The 21,106-nt window shown below is 36.5% G+C and overlaps 2 protein-coding genes across 6 annotated transcripts in view; one reads left to right on the top strand and one right to left on the bottom strand.

Moving 5' to 3' along the window:
• Positions 1-1,512: 1,512 nt before the first annotated feature.
• gpalpp1 (GPALPP motifs containing 1) lies at positions 1,513-7,377 on the bottom strand. Of its 2 annotated transcripts, none has more exons than XM_007246675.4 (7): positions 7,161-7,377; positions 6,063-6,189; positions 5,815-5,955; positions 5,175-5,427; positions 4,192-4,356; positions 3,618-3,719; positions 1,513-3,208 (listed from the first exon to the last, which is right to left on the bottom strand). In XM_007246675.4, the coding sequence occupies exons 1-7, from the start codon at positions 7,243-7,245 to the stop codon at positions 2,990-2,992; spliced, it is 1,092 nt and encodes a 363-aa protein (XP_007246737.3). In that variant the 5' UTR covers positions 7,246-7,377; the 3' UTR covers positions 1,513-2,989. The 2 variants fall into 2 exon arrangements, with proteins under 2 accessions (XP_007246737.3, XP_007246738.3); XM_007246676.4 differs by having other exon boundaries at positions 5,815-5,952.
• Positions 7,378-8,447: 1,070 nt separating this feature from the next.
• The window catches only part of pibf1 (progesterone immunomodulatory binding factor 1), a 67,568-nt gene continuing 54,909 nt past the window's right edge, over positions 8,448-21,106 (top strand). Inside the window, exons 1-10 of one of the 4 annotated variants that reach the window (XM_049469401.1) lie at positions 8,448-8,583; positions 11,307-11,565; positions 12,747-12,847; positions 13,199-13,397; positions 14,291-14,410; positions 15,664-15,797; positions 16,151-16,259; positions 17,390-17,571; positions 18,518-18,643; positions 19,512-19,610. In XM_049469401.1, coding sequence (XP_049325358.1) covers positions 11,317-11,565; positions 12,747-12,847; positions 13,199-13,397; positions 14,291-14,410; positions 15,664-15,797; positions 16,151-16,259; positions 17,390-17,571; positions 18,518-18,643; positions 19,512-19,610 — 1,319 coding nt within the window. In that variant the 5' untranslated portion in view covers positions 8,448-8,583; positions 11,307-11,316. Of the gene's footprint in view, positions 8,584-9,989; positions 10,364-11,306; positions 11,566-12,746; positions 12,848-13,198; positions 13,398-14,290; positions 14,411-15,663; positions 15,798-16,150; positions 16,260-17,389; positions 17,572-18,517; positions 18,644-19,511; positions 19,611-21,106 lie in introns of those variants that run through there. The other 3 variants (XM_022674650.2, XM_022674649.2, XM_022674648.2) reach the window with 3 other exon arrangements.

Raw genomic sequence — 21,106 nt, 5'->3', positions numbered from 1 at the left:
CAATGCATAAAGAAAAATAAATTTGAGAAATGTGTCCAAACTTTTGATTGGTACTGTATATTACAAAAAATATTAGGTGCACTTTTACCTGCTGTCACATTTTACCTGCTGTAGCCAATATAAGGAACATAATTTCACATTATGTCAGAAACTGAAAAACAACAAAAATGGAAATTCAACGTTTTTTTGCAAGACAGAGAAAAGTGTTGATGAATAAACTCCTTTTAAAGCTTACATCAATTTAAATTAGTATCAACAATCTCTTTCAGTTTATAGAGTTCAGCATTTATATAACATTAGCTAACAGGCTAACAAGCTAACCACTAACAGCACAAACTGATAATGATAGCTAACAGGCTATAAAGCTAACCACAAACATATAACGTTAGCTAACAGGCTAACAAGCTAACCACTAACAGCACAAACTGATAAAGATAGCTAACAGGTTAAAAAGCTAACCACAAACATATAACGTTAGCTAACAGGCTAACAAGCTAACACTAACAGCACAAACTGATAACGATAGCTAACAGGCTAACAAGCTAACCGCTAACATCACAAACCGATAACGATAGCTAACAAGCTAACCACTAACAACACAAACCAATAACGCCAGTTAACAGGCTAACAAGTTAACCGCTAACAGCACACTCCGATAACGCTAGCTAACAGGCAAACAAGCTAACAGCACGAACCAATAACGATAGCTAACAGGCTAACAAGCTAACAGCCCAAACGGATAACGATAAATAACAGGTTAACAAGCTAACCGCTAACAGCACAACCCGATAACGCTAGCTAACAGGCTAACAAGCTAACAGCACAAACCGATAAAGATAAATAACAGGTTAACAAGCTAATCGCTAACAGCACAAACCGATAACGTTAGCTAAAAAGCTAACCGCTAGCAACACAAACCGATAAAGATAGCTAACAAGTTATCAAGCTAACCGCTAACAGCACAAACCAATAATAACTGATAAAAGTAAATTGTTTCCCTTAAGATTTTTCTTAACATTCCCATAAATATCAGTTTGTTGTAGAAAAAATGTTATCTAAATGATTTTTAAAGGTAAATAAACCCTCATAAACCCTTAAATGTTCACTTACAAGTTTTTGAGAAACACAAGTAACGTTATATCTAATGAGATTCAGTTTCGCAGCTTCTATATGTAAAGATCTCGAATATACAAATGTAAAAATAGCTTTAAAACAGTAGTATGTTTTTTTTGGTTTGTTTAAATATGATCAAATGAATTTGATTAATCTCACAGCCCTATCCACAGCTGAATTTTAATAAAAGTGCCGGTGTACAATCTGGAACATGTAGCTTTGTTTCAGAAGCATATTTTAGGTATTACCTTTTGGGATGAAAAAATATAAAGATATATATTTCGTATATTGCCTAAAACAGGGAACATACTAAACAATTGACATATATGTATGTATATAAGTAGTCATTGTGTGAAATATGTTCAATAAACATACTGTAAGTCAATCATTCCACTCAAATATAATCCTTTTGTTATTTTTATTCAGTACAATGACAAAAGGCATGTTTCTGTCTGAGATTCTGAGATTTATTTGCAAGTTTGGTAGGTCATTTCAAAAAACAAATACAAACAAATAAGCCTAAAACTATATTTAAGTAAAAAAATGAACTAATCTTAAAAAAAAACAAAAAAAATGAACGAAAAAAAAAAAAAATCCAAATATGAGGAGGTAGGAAAAGGGGTGGGTATTTATTGAAGTAAAACCTGCATAAAACACTTTTCAGGATGAATATGTTGAAATGTAATTGAATTTATTTAACTAGAGTAACATTAAACAAAGCATAAAAAATAACAGCACACTGGGATAAACAAACAATAAAAAAAAATCACATTTACATATAAAAAGCTAGAAATCACCTCTATATTCTGCATACATCACAGAACATTTAACTGTACAATTGCACTGTATCCTGAACAACTTGCACCTGTGCTGTATATTATTTCTTTCATATTTTATATTTTTCTACACAACACAATATTCAGGAAACATAAAAGGCAAACTGTTGAGATGATATTTACATTAATTATTATTCAATAGAAACAGGTTTGGGTTATACAGATGATAAAAAAGAAGGAAATTATTGGTTTTGTGTTTTGTTTGGGTAATATTGTCAAGAATGAAGACTCTTATTGATAAACAAATGAATCTATGATAGTCACTAGCACTAGTCACTGTTTGCCTAACCCAGTTTAAAGCCTAATGAAATGTGATACAGCCCATTAGGTGTAAATATGGAAATTTCACAAAGTGTCTGCTGCCACAAAACTGTAAGCTGTTAAATTTGCATGGTATTGTGGGAACTGTAGTGGTTTAGGAGTGTTGCCTTCCATCTCGCTGTCAGGTGTAGAGAGTGTGACTTAATACACCTGAAATTAGTTTACTTTCTTTATTTATTATCTTTTACTGTTCTCACATTTGGATCTATAACGACTGAAAATAAATTTATTTGTGTGTACATGTGGAAATACTTTGGACATGCCAACATTTATACTGTCCTTCTTATTTAACACATTACAGACGGCACTATATGAAATAAACTGTTCCAAATTAATGAAAGAGAATCCTGGGATAATCACTTTGTTGTAAATGGCAATGCCAAAACTACTGTGTGAACCCAATTGTGATTTTGTGTATTCTAATGTCAATCATTTCTATACCTCTTCCTCTAAAAAACTAGCAATATAAGGCTAACCGTTTTAAACTTTACTGTACTGTCTAGTGTAATTGGCCATTGGCAGCCATGTTAACTCATTTAATTTTATCACTGTATGTTTGACACACACAGAACTCCCAAGTAGCTAAATCCCTGATATTCAGTGCTATTGATGAATGGAAACTAATCTGTACTTTGTAAGTTTCAGTGACATTAGCTAGCTTTGTTTGGTTTACCCTCCCCTTAAATTCTTCTTAATATGAACTCTATGATAGTTGATTCTCAGAGGAACATTTTCTCTTTGCTGTGTGAAAAGCGTGTGTTTAGCTCCTGAGATTTCTTCAGCAAGGCCTTCTTCTGAGCCTCATCAAAGCGGTTGACCTGCAGGTCAGCATCTCTGTCGAAGGGCCTCCTCTCCACAGGTTTGTTGGAGTCCTCTTCAGCTTTCTGCTTCATTTTCTTAGCGTGCATACTCATTAGAGATTCGCCTCTCTTGGACTCCTGGTAAAGAAAAGAAGATGGATTAAGATGGTTAAGAATGGACACAAAATAATTGAAGTCAGTTATAAAAAGTTATTGCAAATACTTATCTGAGAGGAAAGTAAAAGCATCCTAAATGTAAACAATATATTGTTGCTGTTGCACACAAACTCTGTTATTATCAGGACAAATATGTCCTACATTATGTCAGAAACTGAAAAACAACAAAAATGGAGATTCAAGGTTTTGTGCAAGACAGCGACTAAGCACTGATAAATACACTCACTTTAAAGCTTATATTCATTTAAATTAGCAATTCAGTTTAATATTATAAGTATCTCTCTCTGTCTCTTTCAGATTTGAGTTCAGCAACAAGAACAACAAGGAACACATAGAAATACAACTTAGAGCTCTATGGAATACAACTTACATTGTATTTTGACACTTTCTCTGCCATGGCTACATCCTTCTGGGGAAGACGAGGGGCTTCCTCTTTGGCTGGCAGACCCTTTTCCTTCGCCTCTTGTCGTTCCTTTCAGACAGAAAAACAGACAAACAGTGTCAAAAGAGAGAAAACATTATTTATTAACAAAAGAAGAAAGTTGCACAGTGTTTCCAACCTTATTAAAACCATACTTCACTTAGAAATGATAACATTACATAATTAATCTGAAAAAGTAGTTAAAAATGGTTACACTGTTAAATGACAGGAATGAAAAAGTGTTAAATGTAAAGGGAGTAAATAAGAGATAAAAGTAATGAAAAGAAAACTGCACATAAACAAATGCAGGTCAAGACAACAGTAAATATGTCCACTAAGGAGTTTGCTCTGAGATAAAGTGTATAAAGTGTATTAAAAATGGTGTGTATCGGTTAAGCAGAAATACTTCTGCTTCCCATTCATTTTTCCAATACAATATGCAAAAAATATATCTAACCATAATAATAATTCAACAACAGAACAGTCAAATTAGAATAGAGTTACTGAATTAATAAGAACTCACCTTTGCTTTGCGTTCCCGGTCAGCAGGCGTGTCCGTCCAGATGGACCGGTCTTTATTCTCAGGGCCGGACCTCTTCTTAAAGGTACGCGCACCAAGCCCAATGTGCTGCAGCTCAGGAGGAAGCTCGGTCATCCAGCTCTCTCTCTTCAGCTCTTCTGGCTCTTCCTGTACACACAGAACTTGCATTAGCTTGGAAATTGAGTGTACAATTACAATCAAACAATACAAAAACTTGTGAACTAAAGTGTTTAGACACCTCTTTATTTGTTGTTTCATTGTTTTATCCTGCTTTTAATGGTCTCTACTGTCCAAGGAAGGTTTTTTTTTCTACTAAATTTTGGAGAAGCAATGCTGTGAGGATTTGATTGCTTTTACCAACACAACCAAAACTAGTGTACATATTTCTGCAGCATTTAAAAACAGAGATAAAAATAATAAATAATACAATTTTGCTGTCCCAAACCTTGCTATTGTGCCCCCTAGTGGGTGAAAAATCAGTTTTCCTTCGTCAGAAACTCAGTATAAAATAATGAGTTGTACCCTGATGTGATAATTAGGTGTGAGTAATATTTCAGGGTATAATATTGTTCATGACATTGAAAATGTTGGTGATATTATTGCATACCGCACACCCCTAGATAACACAATAAATGTAAATATCTTTAATAAATAAAACATCTTTTGTTTACTATGATTTTTTTTAAATACTAACTTGACATACTGGCTTATTCACATTAATGGACTCTTCGTGCCAAGAAAACAATAATGGGCACAGTTAAGATTTACTTTCTCAATCACAGGCTCATAATCAAACCCCTAAAAAGCATTTTCCTAACCAGCTGAGACAGCTGCTGCTTCTGCTGACACTGATAGTGGATCTACTCCTTAAGTAACAACCGAAGGCTGATATGAAAACAATAACTTTTAAAATGTAGTTTATATGGAAACAGCTAGAATTAATGTTGAAGTGGAACAACACTTACGTCCAGTCCCAGGAGTTTGTCCCTCATTTTTTTTGCCCTTCTCTCAAAGTCTAAGGCCACTGAGCTCTGAGCAGCCCCTGTTGCTGGCATTGGCCCAAAGGTCCCGTCATCCTCTTCCTCACTGCTGGATGACTCTGCCTGGTAGCCCGGTGGAAGCGCTGGACCTACGGCACCATTGCCTTCATCCTCCTCCTCATCCTCGTAATGCTGTTTTTTAAAGCCTGGAGGCAAAGCAGGTCCAAGCACCGGTGGTCTAAATACAAGCAGAGAGCAGACACATCACAATATGCAGATCAATCAATCAATAATACCTCCCACCCCCTGCTGATGTCCAACCATCTGCGTGTTACTGCTGTCAGAGGCACACTTCTGCTGCTGCAGCTCAGCCAATCTTCTCTCCCTCTTGCCCTGCCCCTAAACCCATACATCACCCAATGCCCCTCTTAAACTACCCCTTCCATTTTTTGCCTTTTTCAAATTTCAGCTGAGGGTGGAGTCAGCTAAAATCAGGGGGTTAAGTTACATTTTAAGTTTTCAGAAGAAAAAATAATGGGGTCAATCACTAATATATAGACATTAAAATTGGAATGTAATGTGACTGTTTTTTAACGTTCAATATTTCATAGGTGTTATCTCCCACCTGTCAGGTGATCTCTCTTGCTTTTGGTATCCTGGAGGCAGGGCTGGACCAAAAAACCCATCATCATCATCATCATCATCATCATCATCTTCATTCACATGAGGTTTGCTAACTGGTTGCTCCTCTCTGAGAGACCTGCTGCTTCAGAATTTGAACAAGAATTTGATCAGGACTGAGTGGAGTCAAACACGTTTATAAACTAAAGAAATAGATCAACTGAACCCAGTGGTCTGGCTTAAAAGACTTACTGTGATGATGAACCATCTCCTGATCCTGAGTATTTGGCTCTTTTGAACACAACCTCCTCTCGATCGCTGTCTTCTGATGAACTGGATCCGGCAGCTTTATAAAGAGGGGGCAGTGCTGGACCTATAACTGAGAAACAACAAAGAAAAGGCTTGTTAGTCAGCTGGCTACTTTATTTAGGGGTGATGGGAACAGGGTAAACAGTATGATGTGAAGATATCCGGGTTCTCCTCCAGAAGCACTGTACTGGGGAACTGTTTAGACACAAGGGAGCACTGGGCCGTGGCTCAAACAAATAGTATGCCGATAATAAAATATTTTCTAGCTGCTTAGCAAGCTATGCTGCTTCCAGACTTAATTTTAGGTACATTAGCTAGCAAGATAGACACAACCAGCCAGCTAAATATAGACAGGCAGGAAGCTATACAGATATATAAACAGATAGAGAGACAGACAAGTATATACCTAAATATATATACAGACATACAGACAAAGACAGACAGGAAGATCGCTATATAGATATATAAACAGCCAGATAAAAATAACTAGCTAAATATTTAGATACATATACATGGATACATAGATAGACAGACAAACATAGACAGATAGATAGCTAAATATATAAATATACATATACCAACAGACAAATAGACAAATACCGCCAGACAAATAGATAACTAGATTGATATTGACAGACAGACATGTTAGTGAACTAGATATATAGACAGACATAGAGAGACAAATAGTTAGATATCCAGACATATAGATCGACAGACATATAAACAAACAAACATAGACAGACAGACAACTTAGATAGGTTAGCTACCTATATAGATAGATAGACAAACAGACAGGTTACTTAACTAGATATAGACAGACAAACATACACATAGAGAGAGACGAATAGCTAGATAGACATATAAACAGACACAGACTAATAGATAGACAGATACATTACAATGGTTAGATAGATATATAGACAGACAGACAGACAAATAGATAGATAGCTAGATACGAGTTAGTTATTTATTAGTTGTCTCGCTGTATCCGTTATAAATCGGTTAGCTAGGCTCTGCTAATTAGCGGAGCGGCTAACGTACTTTTGTCGTCTTCCTCTGATTCTCCGATGGCGCTGTTTCTTAACCCGGGAGGCGGAGCGGGTCTGATTATATCACTGTCCGACATTTCCGCAGAGTTACCCTCACTCCATTAACACTAATAAAACTCTTATTACGGAATACTAAATTACAGCTTCAGCTAACAGCTAGAGGGGCTCATCCGACGTACTGTAATCCAATTCCGGTCTATTTCAGTCTATTTCAAAATAAAAGTCCTACATTCACTTCTATACTGCCCACTTCTTATCTCGCCGATATGTCAGAAAACAAATTAAAACCGCTAGAGGGAGAGCTAATCAGCCAAAAACTTAAATTAAAAAAATATTAATTAGTAAATTATCAGCGATATGCTTTTTTTATTAGTAAAGACGCTAAAATTACTGCTACTGTGAGCAGAAAGTAAATCAATAGCACTGATAGTCGTCTAGCTCTAAATAGTGCTATAATAAGTCGCCGTGGATCTGCTTTAAAATGAATAGGCTTGTTCGAGATGCGGCTGCGCCTCGCCTTGCTGGTCAGCGAGAGCAGCCGCGTGCAGGTGGGCGGGGTGGAGGAGCGGAGAAGTCAGGTCGGACAGTCTCCACCTGCAGCCCACGTGAACAACACAGGATCTCACGATGAATGCGCTGTTTGTTTACTTCTGGTGTGAATAAAATCGCAAAAGTGAAACAGAGATAACATGAGTGTTATTAAATTGAGATAAAAACTTGTTATAAATATTCACAAAACATACTGTCATGTTACAGATGTATTGTGTAGCACTAAATTAATAATGGGATTAAATTTTTATTTGCAGACCAGCTTTTCTGTCCTTTGTTCTTGGAAATAAATACATCATGCTCATTTACACAGCTTTAATTGTTTAGCGCATTTCACAACACAAAAACAATAGAAGAAAAGAAAAGTAGATCTCAGTATAATAGTTATATAGGTTTAAAAATAATTAATAAGAGCAGTTCAGGGCGCTTTATAAAACAGTAAAAATGATAGCAGTTGAGCTTTAATATGATATAAAATGCAGATTATGAACAAATAAATATTTTTGAATACTGCATGAAAATGAACTGTCTTGCTACTAGATATGACAGTGTAAATACTGTGTTTTTAAGGGGTTTTATGGGAGATATATATTTTAAAATAAAAAGATTCACACGTGATAGGTGTCGATGGATCTTCTAACCAATGGGGATTAAGCTCTGTCGTCATCAGGGCGGCTCTAGGCTCCCGCAGTTGGTGGGAAGCAACTGCAGCGCCTGGGTCAGACGGCTGCAGGCAGATTTCACTCGCGGGACTATAACGCCGGAAGTCACCGTCACGTGATGAAGGCGCAGACGCAAGTCGGACAAAAAAACTAACCAGCATGCACCATACCGAGCCAGGCGGCGATCGGACTGCGCAGCGCCGGGTTAAGTCGAACAAGCCTACTCACTGTGTAAAAGCCTGATTCAAAAGATATGAATATTTTAAAAGTAGTTCAAATCAGTATAGAAAAAGATTGGAATCTTTAAAAAAAAGTAGTTTAGAACAGTATAGAAAAAGATTGAATATTTTTAAAAAGTAGATGAAAAGTTTGAATCTGTTAAAAAAGATTAAAAACATTTTACAGTGTTTTTTTAAGTAATGCAGCTATTTTGCCAACATGATGCAAACTAATAATTTTTTAAAAGCTGGTTTGAATATTTCTTGGTGAGGTTTGTTCTTTTACTCAAGTGGAGGTCCAAATGAAGGACTTTAATTTAAGGGACATTAAACAAAAAATAAGTGTGGCCACAAATTATTAAGTGTCGGAGTGAGATCCTAATGCGTAAAAACGGTATAACTAACTTGTACGTTGGAGATAATTAAGTAGTGGAGTTGACTTATTAAGGTGTGGAAACAAGATAATCGAATCCAGACTATATAAGATGTCCCCATGACTTATAAATGATCTCAATTGCTCATACTTTATAAGTCATGTACATGCATTAGGATAGCATTCCCACACTTTAATAAGTCGAGGCCACACATTGTTATTGTTACATGATGTCTCCTTAAGGCTCACTAGACTTCTACTTTTACTGTAGGAATATTTTATTGTGTAACTCTATTTTAACTGGAGTAAATGGGCTGTGTACTCTTTGTGTTCTGATGTTTATATTGGCGGTGGACGGCAGGGGGCGCTCAGACTGTACACAGAGAACAACTCAAAGACTCTAATGCTCCGTCTATGGTAAAACCAAAGAACCTATACAAAGGAGAATGCCCACTTCAGAATGGGTTCCGGGTTTGATGACTCGCTCCCGAGTGAGTCCAACATTAATGGATTTATGTAGAGAAATTAAGCAAATTCATAGTTTATAAATGTATAATTATTTTAATATTTAAAAAAAATCCCCTCAAAATAGAACAATATCCAATGTTTCAGTATTGCAGACACATTTTTTATAATAATAAAATAAATGAATAAATAAAATATAAAGCTAAAAATCTACCCCATCAACCAGCCAGCTTACAATATAGCAGTAATGCAAGAACATTTACTGCCTAAAATCTTTTTACTGTAGAAAATGGAAATATACAGGTAAGTTTTCATTGTTTTGTTTAGCAATACACTTTATTTCTACTTTTAAAATGAAATAAATATCCTGTACAAGTAGTTAGACGCTATTTTAAATGTAAGTTTTTAGCCGTTTAGTATGGAGTCCCTAAAGTGACATCGTGTTAAAAAAAAAATACGTGGCCACGACTTATTAAGGTGTGGGAATGAGATCCTAATGCGTGCAAACAAAATAATTAAGGTGTGGGAATGAGATCTTAATGCTTGGGAATGAAATAATTAAGGCTTGGCCACGCCTTAAAAGGTCCTTTTGTTTCACAGCTATCAAAGCAAAGCAGCTCACAGGGTTTGTGCACAATATGACTGGCCACGATTTCGTTCCCACGTCTTAATAAGTCGTGGCTCCTGTGTTTAGTTTAGGGGTCGGTAGTGAAGTGGGCAGTCTCGCTGATAAAGGCTCTGTGGCAGGCAGGCTCCTGTGTTTAGTTTAGGGGTCTGTTGTCTCCAGGAGCGGCGGGACGGTTAAACGGAGGAGTTGAATCCGCTTCAGGAGAGGGTAAAGCCGGCTAATACACTGTATCAGCCCCGCTCAGACACATTACTGCCTTTACTTGGATCTAAACAACACGGACTGGGGGTGTATTTAAAGGTAGGGGGTTTAATATGGATGATTTATACTGTAAATGTTCGGTTAGTCGCTGAACAGCAGCGTATTTAACCCGGGTTCATTAAGTAGAAACAGTGGACAGCTGGTTAAAAAAGTGTACGTTACTGAGTTAACTAGCATTAGTAAATTAGCTTTAGGCTAAGCTAAGCTTCCCAAAACCTTAATTAGCTACATGCTAACTCAGCTAAGTACTGCTTAAAGTTACAAACAAATAGTGTAACGTTGGAGCAGCTGAACCAGACAGCTCTCACACAAACAACTATCTTAAATATTATCGAAAAGTTACTTTATTTCAGTAATTCAGTTTTAAATGTGAAACTCATCGATTATATAGACGTATTACACACAGAGTGATCTATTTTAAGCGTCTTTTTCTTTTAAAATATTATATATTTAACGGCAATTGATACTTTTGGCAGTGTGGGCAGTGTTTCAAGTCCTGCTGGAAAATGAAATCCTTAGTTATCAGCAGAGGGAAGCATGAAGTGCTGTAAGATTTTGTGGGAAAACAAAACTGCACTGACTTTATACTTGATAATAAAACACAGTGGGTCAACACCAGCAGATGACATGTTTCTCCAACATGTCATCTCCAACAATGAAAACTTACCCGTATGTTTCCATTTTCTACAGTTAAAAGGTTTTAAGCAGTAAAGGAGCTTGATTATCTGCTATATTGTAAGCTGGCTGGTTGATGAGGTTGATTGAAAGCTTTATATTTTATTTATTCTCTAGCAGAGTCTGGAGGAAGAGTGGAGAGACACACAGTCCAAACTGCTTGAGGTCTAGTGTGAAGTTTCAGTGATGGTTTGGAGAGACATCTGCTGGTGTTGATCCACTGTGTTATATCAAGTCCAAAGTCAGTGAGGGAACGCTTCAATCATTTTAAACTCTAATCATTGTTTTTTGTCAATTTTGTTTTTAGATCCACTGACATGCCACCCAAAAAGCACAGGGATGGCACTCCCAACATCTCCAGCTCTCTGGAATCTGAAGATATCAGTCTGGAGACCACAGCACCTACTGACGACATCTCATCTTCAGACGAGAAGGATGGGACTCGGAAAGTCACCAAACAGCTGCTGGAGAGAAAAGAGCTGCTTCATAATCTTCAGCTTCTGAAAATCGAGCTCTCGCAGAAGAACCTTATTATTGACAATCTGAAAGTGGAACACCTTACCAAGGTTTGAAATGCTTTACGTTCATTTAACACAGCCGTAGTATTTTGAGAATGCGCACATACAGGTGCATCTCAAAAAAAGTTACTTTATTTCGGTAATTCAGTTCCAAATGTGAAACTCATATTATATAGATCTATTTTAAGCATTTATTTATTTTATTGTTGATGATTATGGCTTACAGCCCATGAAAACCCAAAAATCAAATATTGTATAAGACAAATTGTATAAGACCCCCAAGCCATCAGACTCCTCAACTGCAGAGACTGAACTGATGGTTTTTCTGTACATGCACACACACTCTTACCCCACTTACCCCAGAAAATGGAAAGCACTAAAAACCCTACTACCTCACTGGACTCTATTGCACACTGTGTAATAGAGGTAATTACTACCTCACTGGTCTTTTTTGCACACTTTTTGCACACTGCATATTTTGCACTCTGTCTTGTTATTTATTATTCTTTGTCTGTATGGTGTTGTATTGTCTGTCTGCACTTTTGTACTGTTGCACTATTGTTCTGTCTACACTGTGTTTATGTGCACCATGGTCCCTGGAGGAACGTTGTTTCGTTTCACTGTGTACTCTGTATATAGCTGAAATGACAATAAAAACCACTTTGACTTTGACTTTTGGTACTGATTGTGGAAACTTCACTCCAAACCTCAAGCAGTTTGGACTGTACCTCTCCACTCTTCCTCCAGACTCTGCTCCCTTAATTTACAAATAAAATGTAAAATGTACTGACGATCAGTGATGGTTTGGAGAGACATGTCATCTGCTGGTGTTGATCCACTGTGTTTTATTATCAAGTCTAAAGTCAGTGCAGTTTTGTTTTCCCACAAAATCTTACAGTACTTCATGCTTCTCTCTGCTACTGACAACTTTTATAGAGATTTTCCAGCAGGACTTGGCACACTGCCCACACTGCCAAAAGTACCAATTGGTCTTATATAATATTCTAGTTTCCTGAGATACTGATTTTTGGGTTTTCATTGGCTGCAACCCATAATGCTCAACAATAAATTAAATAAATGCTTAAAATAGAGCACTCTGTGTTTAATACATCTATATAATATACAAGTTTCAAATTTTGAACTGAATTACTAAAATCATTTTTAAGATGCACCTGTAAATTTCTTAGAATACCTACAGTTTATTCTGGATTGTTTGTGATGTTTGTTAGATTGAGGAGCTGGAGGAGCGGCTGAATGATGCTCTACATCAGAAACAGGTCCTGGCGCTTCGACTGGACAGCCAGCTCAAACTCCAGCAGGATGAGAACAGGTCGGTAAAAACAGAACATGAAACCTTTTTATAGTCTAGAGCCATAATTGTGTTTAATTCACTGTGGTGGATTCTTGTGGTCATTATTCTGTGTACAGCTGACCAGTGGACATTATATTTGCTTATATTTGCTTACAAAGAATCTGGTGCTCAGATGCAATGGGAAATCTTGAAGATGAAAATAAGTATAAGTACTACTACTAAGTACTAATAATTCTAAGAAAGCTAATAAGTACAGTATTTATCAGTATTTATCGGCTATTAAGTATTTATCAGTACTAAAGATTTGGGAAAATCTCCCCATGTTTTATACACTGTGTGTAACCCTCAGTCTGTGTCTCTGTCTGACAGAAAGCATCAGGCTCTGAGGAAGCAGGAGATGGACACCATCCTGCTGCGTCAGAAACAGCTGGAGGAGACCAACAGGCAGCTGTGTGATCGAGCCGGAGACATCCGCCGCAGCCTGAGGGATATGGAGCTGAGTGAGGAGAGATACACGGAGCTGAGAGAACTTCCAGAGGACAAACTCTCCATCTCTGAGTATGTAGCGGTGAGTTTAACACAACGCCCAAACATTTAAAAACACAAGTGTTACATGACTTTACTTATTGTAATATGTTGTTATTTGTTGTTATATGCTCTATATGCTTTTAAGGAAATGCGGTATCTAGAAAATTTTACATTTTATAGGTGTTTTATACCTAACCCTTGGAAATATACAACTTTGACATCTTTGACATCTGAAAACAGAATTTTGTGCAAGGACAAATTGTAAAAAGGTTGAGTATCACAAAAGCAAATAATTAAAAAAGAATAAATGAAATTGGCTCTAAAGATTAATTTGGTAAAGTCAGATTCTGAGTAATTTTGCCTTTTAAAAAATATATAACAGGTATTAAATGCAAGATATTACCTGGTTGTATTGTTAAGATTATTAAAAAGCACTGAATTTGTTTTCAGTTATTCAGTTGATTCAGTCATAGGTTGCCAGGTCTGTATAGAACACTCAAGGGGGCATGCCAGTTTAATACAGAACCCTCACTGAGGGGATTCTGGCAGTAGTTTTAAAGTCTAAAGAGACTCATGTGAGATTATACATTTTAAAATGGTTGGGTTTTCAGTAAAACCAGCTGCAGTACTTGCAAACTGTTTTGTATTATAGTGCATATGATATCGTACCCCTAGTAGTTAATTGTATATGCTTAATATTTATAGCCTTTTAGTTGAACATACACATTGAACATTTTAAATAAGGAGTCAATTAATGCTGCTTGCTGATCTCTGAAGTTTGTGCTGACCGTGAGTGTAAAGTAACAGATGGATTTCAGGATGCAATCCAATTTAGAATCAGGAATCCAATCAGATAGCTTCTGCAGTTAATCTGCTCCACACAGACTGACTGTAGACTGTAGACTGACTGAGGTTTGTTCCCTGTTGGCGTAGGTGCGCTTCTACGAGGTGGTGACCCCCCTGAGGAATCAGGTGACTGAGCTGCAGATAAAGAGGAACAGCCTGGGTGATGACCTGGACAGCCATCGCAGCCAGATCAAATCCCTCATGGAGGTACAGAAGAAGTATATTACCGCTTTCCATTGAGTTTTATGTTTTTGGATATGCTGTTTAAATGCAATTACATAATTATATAAGTATACAGCTCTGGAAAAAATTAAAAGACCACTTCAGTTTCTGAATCAGTTTTTCTAATTATGCTATTTATAGGTATATGTTTGAGTAAAATTAACTTTGTTTTTTATTCTATAAACTACCCACAAATTAAAATATTGTAATTTAGAGTGTTTATTTGCAGAAAATGAGAAATGGCTGAAATAACAAAAAAGCAGGGCTTTCAGACCTCAAATAACGCAAACAAGTTCAGAAATCAATATTTAGTGAAATAACCCTGGTTTTTAATCACAGTTTTCATGCATCTTGGCATGTTCTCCTCCACCAGTCTAACACACTGCTTTTGGATAACTTTATGCTACTCACTCCTGGTGCAAAAATCCAAGAAGTTCAGTTTGGTTTGATGGCTTGTGATCATCCATCTTTCTCTGGATTATTATTACAAAAGTTTTTAATTTGGTGAAATCAAAGAAACTCATAGTTTTTAAGTGGTCTCTCATTTTTTCATGATTATGTATGTGAATTCTGTTTTAAATGTTTACCAGTTTGAACACCAATCAAAGGCAAAACTGGGCTAATTGCACCAATGTATGTTCATTAAATTCAAATAATAAAACATTTTATTTAAAAAATACTAATAGAATTAATTTAAGGTTTAATGTCCACACCTTTTACTAGCAATGGGTGTAAAAAAAGAGCTAATTTGTGTAAATTACAAAAGTTATTGTATCGTTGCTTTATTTAGATTTTGTCTGATTGATGTAGAGCAGACTGACTTCTTTTTATAAAGCATTACAGCTGCTACGAGATTCCATTTTCAAATTATAATAAGTGCACTAAACACTAGATCCACTTAGTGTGGATCGATTGCGTAATTCCTTATGCTATTTTATGCATGTAGAACCGCAAAAGCTTCAACTGGCATATTAATACCCAATTAGATCAGCACTTTTGGGATGCATGAGATTCCTCAGTGCAGGACCTCCAAACAAACAAGTGTTGTAACATGTTACAAAATGAACCAGTCACACGACCCCACACGCAGCACAGAGAGCAGATAGTACCCATACCTGCAGCAGAACTGCACCTCTAATTGAAGCGAACCCCATGACCAGTGATTTCAAATTTGTTTTGTTCAGAATGCACAGAATGATTGATTCTTTCTTTTAATACCAAATTTCTTGATATTTCAGAGCTATGAGGATGAGAGAAGAGCTCGCTCAGAGCTGGAAATCCGCTGCCAGAGAGTGACTCTGGAATTGGCCGACACCAAGCAGCTCATACAGGAGGGCGACTACAAGCGGCAGAACTATGATAAAATCAAACGGTGAGAGATAGGCCACAAGTCCAAGTATTTGTGGACACCCTTTTCAATGAATGCTGAAATTCAGCTACTTTATGTTGCACCCACTGCTGACACAGACATGCAAATGCACACACAGCTTGTCTAGTCCCTGTCGTGAAATTATTGCCAACAGAATAATGCTAGGTGTGGGCTAGTAGAGTAATATAAACCCCCGGCATTGAGCTGTGGATCAGTGGAACTGTGTTCTCTGGAATGATGGTTCTGTAGTAAAAGATACATTTTCCATTTGTTCATTTCTGAGTATAAGTGTATGATTTGATTAGTGTTTGTTAGTTCTAAGTGGTGGTTGATTATGCTGTTATTTTTTGTCTCAGAGAGAGAGATGGCTATGAGACGGAGGTGAGAGAGCTGAGGAAGAAGGTGGAGATGATGGACCTGACGCAGACAGCCCTGACCAAAGAGAGGAATGAACTCAGTAAAGAGGTAACCATGATCAATGACATATGATACATTGATCTTTATCCAGTGCTCATAACTTTAGCTAGATGTAGTTAAATTGAATCTTGAATACTGTTGCTGTTGTAGTCAAACCTTATATCTCAGGAATAATAACTTCTCAGGAAGATCAATATGTAAGTTTATTTTATTATTTTAATGGTAGAAATGTTAATTTGATACCATAAACTTTTACGAAATAAAGTATTTACAAAAAAATAAGCAACATAAAAAGTATGTACTTTATTTCTGGGACTATAAGGCGCACTTAAAACCCTTTAATATTCCCAAAAATCGACAGTGCAGTAAGGTGCACCTTATGTATGAATTCTACCAGTTGGGTATTAAAAAGCAGTAAAGCCACTCTGCTGAAGTACAGCGTTACTGTATAAAGGTGAGTTTTCAGTGAAGTTTCTACAGCGCTAAGGATGGGTGCAGCACTATTAGCATTAGCCGCTAACCGCAGCGCTAGCTCTTTCTCTTTCTCTATGTTTAAACAAGCTACATGGAAAGAAATGCTAGCTGGCAGCGCCCTGGGCATTTACTAGTGCTAGCGCTGCGGTTAGCGGCTAATGCTAATGCTGCTGCACCCTGCCTTAGTGCTGAAAACTTACCTTCAGACAAAATATTGGAAATGTAAGCTTTCTGTAACTAAATGGAAGCACTGTACTCACCCAAACAGTTTTCAGGAAAGAAATCTGTGTAAATTAACATCCAGCACTCATTCGACTTAATAATTAATTATTATATATTTTTTTAGAATTAAAGTTTTGTTTACTAAGGAGCCCCCAGCTTCTCAATTAGAAGGGAAACCTGGCCGAAAAAAAAGACCAGAAAAAAAGATTTTCACTGATAGTGCGCCTTATAGTCAGAAAATTTGGTTAATGCCACTTTTAAATTACTTCTGTACACTCGTTATGTAATCACTAACTAAAATGAGAGACACAGATTATAATTTTTAAATAAATCATGTATACCTATGCGTGCATGTACAGCAACAAAAACAGTAGAGTAAAATGTTGATTTTGGAAAAAAACAGTAAGTGCAACAGTGTCCCAGTGTCTTTGCTCCATATATTATGCTACATTCTGATAAAAGATTATCTATTTCTCTTTTAGGTGGCCACTCTGCAGCAGTCGGTTACTCTCCTGCAGAAAGATAAGGACTATCTGCACAGGCAGAACATGGAGCTGAACGTGCGCTGTGCTCACGAGGAGGATCGCCTGGAGAGACTGCAGGTCCAGCTGGAGGACACCAAGAAGGCCAGAGAGGAGGCCTATGATAAATACGTAGCTTCCAGGTCTGTAGTGAGAATCAGAAATAAATAGGCTTAGTGTGATTCAGAAAATCAGTAAGATGTTCAGAGTTAAAATTTTCAGTTTCTGCATGTACTGACCTCTTCACTTTCACTCTGTTGTTGAAACTGATTTTAGTAGTCTGGATGACTTTGGGTTAAAATCTAAGTCAAATATATATATTTTTAAATAAAAATAATACAATAATGATCACCAAAAGTAATTAAGTAATTTTCCCTATGGGTTGTTATTTTTCAATTCTTTAATTCTGTAATTTTAGGATAATGTTGCTTAAGTATAATATAAAGGGCAAACACTAATATAAGCCAAAACAAATATATACAGCTCTGGAGAAAATTAAGAGACCACTTTAGTTTTATATTTATAGGGATACGTTTAAGTAAAATGAACATTGTTGTTTTATTCTGTAAAATACGGACAACATTTATCCCAATTCCAAATGAAAATAGTTATTTAGAGCATTTTATTTGCAGAAAATAACAAATGGCTGAAATAACAAAAAAGATGCTGTTTAAGAGTTCAGAAATCAATATTTGGTGGAATGAGCTTGGTTTTCAATCAGTTTTCATGCATCTTGTCATGTTGTTCTCCACCAGTCTTACACACTGCTTTTGGATAACTTCATGCCTTTACTCCTGGTGCAAAAATTCAAGCAGTTCAGCTTTATTTGAGGGCTTGTGATCATCCATCTTCCTCTCAATTGTGTTCCAGAGGTTTTCAATTTGGTGAAATCAAAGAAACTCATCATTTTGAAGTGCTCTTATTTTTTTCCAGAGCTGTATATTTAAAGATATGTAAAATTAAGACATTTGTTGCATAAAATACTGAACATTATTTGGTGTTAACCTTAGAATTTCTCTTGTATTGAACTGCTGTAGTGCATTAAGTGGCATCGTCCTTTTCTAAAGCAGTAACCCGTTTCTCCACCAGGGATCACTATAAGACAGAGTATGAGAACAAGCTGAGGGATGAGCTGGAGCACATTCGCCTGAAGACCAGCCACGAGATCGAGAGCCTGCAGCGCGCCTCCAGGGAGATGTACGAGAGAGAGAACAGGTGTGTTTATTCTGAACTGCAGGTCTGAAGGGATGTTTCCACCTTTTGACCTGGTGATGGAAGGGGGCAGAAAGAGAGAGATATATGATTAGATATTAGGTAGATATAAAACTGGTCCTGCTGTCTAATCAGGACTGATGAGTGCAAACAGTCTTAAAATAGTATTTAGTCCTTTTTTCTAAAAATACTGTTTAATCATTTGTTTCAGTTTATTTTGAAAGTATTATGAAGCCAGAGTTCATACGATCATAAAAAACCTGGAAAAGTCATGGAAATTTGAAAATTCCAAGTCATGGAAATTTGGTCTACAATTCTTTGTGTTTTCGTTATTGATGAAGAAAATATATTTTAAGCTAACAATACATCAGCTCAGAGTTAATTCAGTGATTTAGCCCTGCACAATGGAGCTCTCAGGATCTGACACACATTTTATTATTAAAGATTGTGTGTCAACATTTATCAGATTCATTTTAGGCCCACTATAATCAGTTTTGATTGTAGTTTTGGTTGATTTTTGGATGTTTTGTCTATGTCTGGATGGAAAAGTCATAAAAATATACTGGAAATGTATTGTATGAACCCTGTAAAGCATATATAATAAACTCTACACCTGTCTCTGTAAATCATGCAGAGTGTGTCTTTCAGGCTACTAAACCCAGTAAAGAAGTGTAGGTTATTTCTTCTTCTTCTTCTTCTTCTTCTTATTATTATTATTATTTATTTTTATTTATTATTATTTATTATTTTTTAAATAAAAAAAAACATTTCTTGACCTTCACTTATTTATGATATAAAAGCAATAAAATGCTGAGATTTGATTACAGCATTCCTATGATTCATTTTGTATTCTACGATTACATTTCCACAGAAGCCTTCGTGAAGCACGAGACAACGCAGCGCTGGAGAAAGAGCGAGCTGTGAGTGCAGAGAGGGAGATACAGGCCAAATACGACCAGCTCCTGGAACAGTGAGTTTCCCAGCATCCAGTTCACTTCCTTATTAGTTCCATTTTTGCACTGTTCTCAGAACAGCCATATATGAAACTCTTACCTCTTTTGAAATTGAATGGCATTTTTCTTATGAAATAGCCACAGGCATGCATGAAAATAAATTAGTCCATCGCTTCAGAAGAAAGAATATCGTCATCTATAGTTTTTTTTTTTTGTATTTGGCTTTTGAGGAACCTTCCTGTCTTGGAAAAACAAGGATATGATCTTTCACCATGACTGTGTGATAAACAGTTCGAGATTTTATAGTGCAGCAAAAAGTTAATCAAGGATTCTTGATCAAATTGATTGATTCTGGAACACTAAGGAGAGTTCTCCGAGGGTAAATTAAAGGGTTTGGTTAGAGTCTGCAGTGTGGAACTTTTTTTTACAGTGGAGCATGATCCCGTAATCCCATAACATCTCTGTTTTATCTGTGGGGGAACTGCACTTTCCTTTTGTGATTAGCCAGCTTAACATGTCTTGTAGTTCTTCCGGGCTCGTAAGTTATTTCCATCTATCTATCTAAGTATTGCTAATTTTTATTAGTGTTTAGCTTTTAAGAGTGATGCTGAAGGATACCTGGCAACCCCCAGTGTGGAAATAGAACTGGGGAATGGGCAGTGGGCAGGATTAGAGGCTAAAACACACTTTTGCTTACAGATTTCTGTTTTATAATGGACAATTTAAAAAAATTTGGTCCATTAATATTTGCAGCTGTATTTTTTTTTAAGGAATAAAGTCTCCAATCGTCCCAAAAATAATTGCGAAAAATTAAATTACTGTCCTTTTTTTTTTTTTTTTTTTTTACAAATATATAATGATAAAATAATGTCCTAATGAATCTTATTAAGAGCAGTGCATTTTTTATATATAAATATTCAGATATTGGAATTAAAATATATATATATTTATAATGTATATATTAGAGGTGTGCCAAAAAATCGATTCACATAAGAATCTTGATTCTCATTTACTACGATTCAGAATCGATTTAAAATGTCCCAAAATCGATTCTAAGGTCCAATCCCATTTCTTCCCTTGGCCCTACCCCTACCGAAGCGTTTTTCGCTCCACCTCCCACTGCCCAAAGCGGCAAGTGGGAGGCGGAGAAAGCGATTGGCTGCGCCGCCGTAGTGTGTAAACGTACCGTCACCCCTAAGGCGGGTAAAGGATAGGGCTTGTTCAAACAGAGATCTTCCAGACCCACACAGAGCGTAGGTGTATGAGAATTACCGGTAAGATGGCAGAACAAGCACTATATTACCTTAGATTAACGTGTAGTTTTAATGTTTTATGGCAGAATGCTTCATAACAAGCATAAAAAAAAGATCGCTAGTAGTTCGTTTCAGTAACTGTTAGCTAGCTAACTAGCTAACTTTCCAGTTCCACCTTAAATAATGCAACAGGTGGCAGCGGGCTGCAGCATTTAAGGCGGAACAGAAAAATAAAATAAGCTAATCAGAGCTAATTTCAG

This window comes from Astyanax mexicanus, chromosome 21 (genome assembly GCF_023375975.1).
Source record: "Astyanax mexicanus isolate ESR-SI-001 chromosome 21, AstMex3_surface, whole genome shotgun sequence".
Taxonomy (NCBI): Eukaryota; Metazoa; Chordata; class Actinopteri; order Characiformes; family Acestrorhamphidae; genus Astyanax; species Astyanax mexicanus.
This window is presented reverse-complemented; position numbering and strand designations above follow the sequence as displayed.